The sequence below is a fragment of the Penaeus chinensis genome, chromosome 4 (assembly GCF_019202785.1).
Source record: "Penaeus chinensis breed Huanghai No. 1 chromosome 4, ASM1920278v2, whole genome shotgun sequence".
NCBI lineage: Eukaryota > Metazoa > Arthropoda > Malacostraca > Decapoda > Penaeidae > Penaeus > Penaeus chinensis.
In genome coordinates, this window is record NC_061822.1 from 6,001,131 (window position 1) to 6,008,630 (window position 7,500).

At 44.0% G+C, this 7,500-nt stretch overlaps 2 protein-coding genes across 10 annotated transcripts in view; both read left to right on the plus strand.

Moving 5' to 3' along the window:
- The window catches only part of LOC125047752 (innexin inx2-like), a 96,698-nt gene that overhangs the window by 81,156 nt on the left and 8,042 nt on the right, over positions 1-7,500 (plus strand). The window lies entirely within an intron of this gene.
- LOC125047794 overlaps positions 6,225-7,500 on the plus strand; it is a 1,411-nt gene continuing 135 nt past the window's right edge. Inside the window, exons 1-2 of the mRNA XM_047646246.1 lie at positions 6,225-6,750; positions 6,895-7,500. The exon at positions 6,895-7,500 is cut by the window's right edge and continues 135 nt beyond it. Of these exons, the coding sequence (XP_047502202.1) occupies positions 6,898-7,386 (489 nt within the window). The 5' untranslated portion in view covers positions 6,225-6,750; positions 6,895-6,897 and the 3' untranslated portion in view covers positions 7,387-7,500. The remainder of the gene's footprint in view (positions 6,751-6,894) is intronic.

A 7,500-nucleotide genomic window follows, 5' to 3' on the forward strand; every position in this document is an offset into this window, starting at 1 on the left:
ATACATAAAAGATCTCATACAAAAGACAAAAGGTTCTTATTGCAAAACTGCTTATTTACGAAAATATAACAGAGAAACACTGACCTCTATTCATAACCTTCACAGTTAAAGATTGTGAACGAATCATAAGAAAACGAAAAGGAACGAAACATTAGTGAAAAGAAAAGAAAAATGAGGACAGTAAATGAAAAAAGTATATGTGATTAACTTCTCCTTCCCCTCCCCATCCTCTGTCTTCCTACATCATCTTCTCTCTCTCTCTTCCTTTTTTCTTCTCTTTCATCCTCTCCTCCTCCTCCTCCTTCTATTCCACCACTTCCTCCTCCTCACCCTCCTCCTCCTCCTATTCTTCCACCTCCTCCTCCTCCACCTATTCTTCTTCTTCTTCCTCCTCCTCCTCCCCACCTTCCCCCTCCTCACCCTCCTCCTTCTCCTCCTCCTCCACCTATTCTTCTTCTTCTTCCTCCTCCTCCTCCCCACCTTCCCCCTCCTCACCCTCCTCCTTCTCCTTCTCCTTCTCCTCCTCCACCTATTCGTCTTCCTCCTCCTTCTCCTCACCCTCCTCCTCCTCCTCCTCCTCCTACTATTCTTCTTCCTCCTCCTCCTCCTCCTCCTCCTCCTCCTCCTCCTCCTCCTCCTCCTCTCCGTGCCCCCCTCCCCCCCAAAAAAAAAGAAAGAAAAAAAAAACGCAAATAAATATGAAATGGCAACAAATTCGTCTTTCGGAAGGAAATTTTTTCACCGACGTTCACTTGATTAACAAAAGGCAGGAGGGAAAGTTTTCTTGATTAATTTTTTATCTTTTGAAACCTCGATCGGTGAAAAAAACAACAACATACATATATGCAAAAATTTATCTGAATTTTTATCTTCCTATCTCTTTGTGTATCTAAACGTATATCTGTCTGTCTATTATATAAATCTGTCTGTCTATACGCAGACAAATACTCTCTCTGTCTCCTCTCTCTCTCTCTCTCTCTCTCTCTCTCTCTCTCTCTCTCTCTCTCTCTCTCTCTCTCTCTCTCTCTCTCTCTCTCTCTCTCTCTCTCTCTCTCTCTCTCTTTCTGTTTCTCTTTCTCTCCTTCCACTCCTCCTTTCCATCTCTCCATTTCACTCTCTCCAATTCCGTATATCTGCCTGTGTATGAAAGCACGCAGACATAATCGTATCATTAATACGTTGCAAATCTACCGCTCGCCCGCGATGAAGTCACGCCATTGAGACATTATCGAGCTTTTTCAATCACTGCATCGGAACCCATTGGATAAGAATGAAACACATGCTAACTTTAGCGATTGGGAAGAGTGGTGGTAGAGATTGGAAGGGGGGGGGGAGATGGTGGTGCGGTGGGTGGGGGGTGGGGGGGGAGTTAACATACCCAAGGACACACGAATGTCTTCAAGTGTAATTCAGGACAACAAGGGCCGCACCCTTTCGCGGGGGGAGGGGTGGGTGGGGGGGTATGCGGATTGGTGGTGGGGGAGAGGGGGGGGGGGGTATGTGGATTGGTGGTGGTGGAAAAGGAGGAGAAGGAGGAGGGAAGGAGGCGGAGTAGTAGAAAAGGAAGAGGGGGAGGAGGAAAGGGACAGGGGGAGGAGAAGAAGACGGAAACCCCACACACAGTCACCACACACACACACACACACACACACACACACACAACACACACCACACAACAACACACATACACACACACACACACACACAAAGAATGACGATGATGATAATTGTAATAAGAAGGAAAACAGCAACAACAAAAGGGAATTATCTCGTTCACACCACTGATATTAAAGATTTATAGCTGACAGTATTAATATTAATCAGAATGATATATACATCCATTTCTTGAATCGCCTTCTATACACGCCCCAAAATAAATCAAATTACTTAATAAGTCCTCCTTCCCTCCTCCTTCCCTCCTCCTCCCCTTCTCTCTCTTCCCCTTCCCTCTCCTCCTCTCCTCCCTTCCTCCTCCCCTCCTCGGCCCCTCCTCGACCCCTCCTGGGCCCCTCCTTCTCTCCTCCTCCCCTCCTCCTCGGCCCCTCCTTCTCCCTCCCCCCCTTCCTCCTTCCCTGTGTGGTGCAGCGGTAGCGATCTCGTCTAGCAATCTTGCTGACCTGCGTTCGAATCCCTCGCCGCCTGTGGATGGCAACCCCGGCCCTTCCTTGCACACAGGGGGTAGTTTGGAAGCAAAATAAAACGGACATGTCGCACCAAGAATATCCATTGTAACAAATGGAATAAAACTAAATAATTAATCGATTATGAATTATCCTCTCCCCCTCTTCCTCCGTTTCTCCGTCCCTCCTTCTCCCGTCCTTCTCCCCTCCTCCTTCCCTTCTTCTCCCTTCCTCCTCCTCACCTCCTCCCTTACTCCGCCCAACCTCCTCCCCTCCTCCACCCTTTCTTCTCCCCTCTTCCTCCCCTCCTTCTCTCCCCTCCCTCCCCTCTTCTCCCTCCCCTCCTCTCCCCTTCCCTCGAGTCAAATTCGACTTAATCAAGAAATGGAATTAATAAACTGAAATTCTATACCACTCGTTAGATACACACTCCCCCCCCCCCCCCTTTCCCGTTGCCATTCCCCTCCCCCTCTTCCTCCCCTCTTCCTCCCCTCTTCCTCCCCTCTTCCTCCCCTCTTCCTCCCCTCTTCCTCCCCTCTTCCTCCCCTCTTCCTCCCCTCTTCCTCCCCTCTTCCTCCCCTCTTCCTCCCCTCTTCCTCCTCTCCTCCTCCCCCTTCTCCCCTTCCCCTCCTTACTACTACACCCCCACTCCCCCCAATTCTCGGAAAGGGAAAAGAGAAGGAGGGTGAAGGGGAGGAGAAGAGAAGGAAGAGGAAGGGGAGGAGAAGAGGCTGGGCGGGCGAAGGGAAGGGAAAGAGGAGGTGGAGTAGAAGGGAGAAGGGAGGGAAGAGGAAGAGGAAGAGGAAGAAGAAGGGGAAGAGTGATACGAATGAAGAATAAGAACGAAAAGGATTGAAAAGCAAACGAAAACGGAATGCAAGAAAGGAGAGAGAGAGAGAGAAAGAGAGAGAGAGACAGAGAGAGAGAGAGAGAGAGGCAGAGAGAGAGAGAGAGAGAGAGAGAGAGAGAGAGAGAGAGAGAGAGAGAGAGAGAGAGAGAGAGAGTCAAAGTCAAAGTCAAAGTCAAACACTTTATTCCATTAATTAAAAGAGAAAGAGAGAAAGAGAGCAAGAGAGAAAGAGAGAAAGAGAGAAAGAGAGAAAGAGAGAAAGAGAGAAAGAGAGAACAGTATCACATTCACCAACTATTCTTCCCCCTATCTTTTACCTTCTGTTTACTATCCCTCTCACCCCTTCACTCTTTCCTTCACCCTCTGTTTATCTCCCTCCCCGCCCCTTCCCTCTTCTCTCCTCTCGCCCCCCCCCTCTCCTCCTCTTCAGCCTCTTCTGCGCCGTATCCTTGTTATCATAGCGTTGCCTTCTTCTCTTTTTTATTGGATTACCTGCTTTTCTCTTACGTTATTGATTCCTTGTGTGTCCTGTTTATCTTTGATTTGTTGTTAGTTTGTTTGTTATGTCTGTTCTTCTTCCTTTTTGTTACTATGTTTTTGTTATTTTTATTATTGTTGTTCTCTTTAATGCGTTTTTTGTTCTTTGTTTTTGTCAATGTCGCTGTCATTATTGTTTTTTTTTTTCTTATCGTTAATATTATATATTTTACTTTATCAGTTTTCTTTGTTTTCTATTTAATAATTCTTTCCTTCTTTTTATTATCGTTATTGTTTCTTTCTTTCTTTTCCTTCTTACTCGCATATATCCTGCGTTTTAAATTCTGATCAGATTTAATTTATTCATTTATTTCCTTGTTCGCCGAATGGCACCGTGATGACGTCAGGCGTTCGCGTAAGACGAGTACTCGGATTCATGGATAGATGGGTGTGTTTGGGTCGGTTGTCAGACGCGAAGAAACTGCGTAAATTGAATCCACCTGAGTCAACACCTGGGAGGGAGAGGGAGATGAAGAAGGGGGGGGGAGGGGGAGATGGCAGGGAGAGAGGGAGAGAGACAGCTAGGTGCATAGATAGAAAGAAAGATAGATAGATAGATAGATAGATATATAGATAGATAGATAGATAGATAGATAGATAGATAGATAGAGAGAGAGAGAGAGAGAGAGAGAGAGAGAAGAAAAACTTCTTTATAACAAGTTCTTTGACCGATTGAGCCTTCAGTGGCCACTGTTATAAACATCTTTCACACTTGCCCTTTGCCACATCCCTCTCCCCCCACCCCTCTCCCCCCACCCCATACTCCCTCTCTCCTCATTCCTCTCTCTACCACTCCCTCTCCTCTTTCTCTCTCTACCACTCCCTCTCCTCTTTCTCTCTCTACTTCTCCCTCTCCTCTTTCTCTCTCTACTTCTCCCTCTCCTCTTTCTCTCTCTACTTCTCCCTCTCCTCTTCCTCTCTCTACCACTCCCTCTCCTCTTTCTCTATCTCACCTCCACACGTCGACAGAAAAGATTATAAGTAGCCAGCGGAAACGGAGGCACTGTACTCGCCACCTCATCAACACGTCGACGCAGCAAAGCACACGCGAAAGAGATAAGTGGAGTGAGGGAATAAACAGGAAGAGAGATGGAAGGGAAAGGAAGGAAAGGGTGAGAGGAAAGAAGAGATAGAAAGGGGGAAAATAGAAGAAAGGGGAAGCAGCAAAGCAGACGCGAAAGAGGTAAGGGGAGTGAGGGAATAAACAGGAAGAGAGATGGAAGGGAAAGGGAGGAAAGGGTGATAGGAAAAAAAAAAGATTGCAAAAAAGAAAGAAAGGAGAAGAAAGTAAGAAACTGAAAGATGAACATAGCGAAAGAAGAAGAAGGAAAGATATAGACATTGAAAATAAATATAATGGGATGAGAATGAGAGAGAGAAGAAAATAATAAATAAGGAATATAGACGAAACGATACCGGACGAGAGAGATGCTATTATATAATGACAGATGACACACGATGAGAGATAAGAATCTTAATTGTAGGTGTTCATGAATACTGATCATAAACAAGTGTTGATTTATGTTCCGTTTGTTTTATCACGCAAATATTCCAAATTACATTCCTTAATCTTGCTGTAGGAAGAGTACCTATGAATTAGAGCTGATTTAGTTTGTACTTAAATGCAAGTAAAACTACTCTTATTATATTAGCAATTAAGTCGATGTCAGTATAGATAGTGCAGTGATAATTTTCAATTGTTATTGATAACGTTTTCTTCGCAGTTATAGTTAATGTTGTATGCATTTTAACAGATATTGTTGTGCTTTTATTCTTGTTGTAGTTGTTGCTATAGTATTCGTAGTTATTATAGTTGTAGCTGTTGCTATAGCAGGCACTGTTATTATAGTTGCAGTTGTTGCTATAACAGTTAGAGTTATTAAAGCTGTAGCCATTTCTATAGCAGTCACTGTTATTATAGCTATAGGTGGTGCTATAATAATCACAATTATTGTAGTTGTTGTTTTTGCGTTGTCCCCGTGTTTCCGACTACTTCGTCAGCTATCTGTTGTGGTCTCTGAGAGGTGTGTCTAGAAGCCTAACAGGATGTTCTACTGATAGTGTTATAACCTCTGTCCTGCGGATGCTTTCAAATTTCGACTTCCTCCGCCTGCGCTGTTGTGCAGGCGCCTGGGCTGTTGATGTTGTTGTGCTTGTTCAGGCGTAACAACATGCACCTGTGTTTGTGCGTCGTGTCCAGTTGTGTGCTTAAAGGACATTTTTATTTTTTAAATTTTTTCTTCTTCTACTTCTCTAAGGTGTTTTTTTTATGCACTTTTAGGTCGTACGTGTCCAGACGAACGCACGCATATTTGTTATTTTGCATTATGTGGTTGCGTAATCTCGGTTCTAATGAGGGAATATGTAAATGAGGTTCTCTCAAAATTTATATTTTCTCTTTTATTCTGGTTTCTGCTCTCTCTCTCTCTCTCTCTCTCTCTCTCTCTCTCTCTCTCTCTCTCTCACTCTCTCTCTCTCTCTCTTCTCTCTCTCTCTCTCTCTCTCTCTCTCTCTCTCTCTTCTCTCTCTCTCTCTCTCTCTCTCTCTCTCTCTCTCTCCTCTCTCTCTCTCTCTCCTCTCTTCCCTCTCTCTCTCTCTCCTCTCTCTCTCTCTCTCTCTCTCTCTCTCTCTCTCTCTCTCTCTCTCTCTCTCTCTCTCTCTCTCTCTCTCTCAGACACACATGCAATACCAATAAATCCCCCCTATGAAACACCAACCGAGGCCTGAACAAAAAGTCTTGGCATCTTTTGGCACCGTCTGGCAAGATCTGGCACAAAGGCACACTACAAAAAAATTACAAATAACATAATCCAGAAGTGCCGAGATAATACCCAGAACCTCCATAATTTCGTGTTTTTTTTACATTTTATTTTCGAGTTCTTATAGATCAGTGGATTTAGGCTGCTGAGTCTTTTTCTATATTTTGTTTTGGGTGATAGAGTAATGATAACTTTGGGTAATTTCTCTCCCACACAGACACACACACACCATTTACTTACCTCAGTCATTCATGCTTGAATAATGTATCATTTCCCTGTTAAAAAAAAAAAAAAAAAGAACCACGTAGTATTAACTCCGGGTGATAACAAGCACGATAAAGTTTATATAAGGGTGCGGCCGTGATCGAGGCAGGACTGAGCCGGAGTCTGTTTGGCAATTGACGTCCAGCGAATCTTCTGAGAAGCTAAAAGGGCGAGATGAGTCTTCTAAGGTTTACGTTTGCTGTTGAAGAAAGATGTACAGGTTATGGTGAGGAAAGATATACAGGTTATGGTGAGGAAAGATGTATAGGTTATGGTGAGGAAAGATGTACAGGTTATGGTCAAGAAATATGTACAGGTTATGGTGAGGAAAGATGTACAGGTTATGGTGAGGAAAGATGTACAGGTTATGGTCAAGAAAGATGTACAGGTTATGGTGAGGAAAGATGTACAGGTTATGGTGAGGAAAGATGTACAGGTTATGGTCAAGAAAGATGTACAGGTTATGGCGAGGAAAGATGTACAGGTTATGGTGAGGAAAGATGTACAGGTTATGGTCAAGAAAGATGTACAGGTTATGGTGAGGAAAGATGTACAGGTTATGGTGAGGAAAGATGTACAGGTTATGGTCAAGAAAGATGTACAGGTTATGGTGAGGAAAGATGTACAGGTTATGGTCAAGAAAGATGTACAGGTTATGGTGAGGAAAGATGTACAGGTTATGGTCAAGAAAGATGTACAGGTTATGGTGAGGAAAGATGTACAGGTTATGGTCAAGAAATATGTACAGGTTATGGTGAGGAAAGATGTACAGGTTATGGTGAGGAAAGATGTACAGGTTTTGGTCAATAAAGATGTACAGGTTATGGTGAGGAAAGATGTACAGGTTGTGGTATAGAAAGATGTACAGGTTATGGTGAAAAAAGATGTACAGGTTATGGTGAAGAAAGTCATGGTCAATCTGTGGGCGACGACCAGTAGTCTAAGGGGAGAGCTATAGCCACAAAGACAC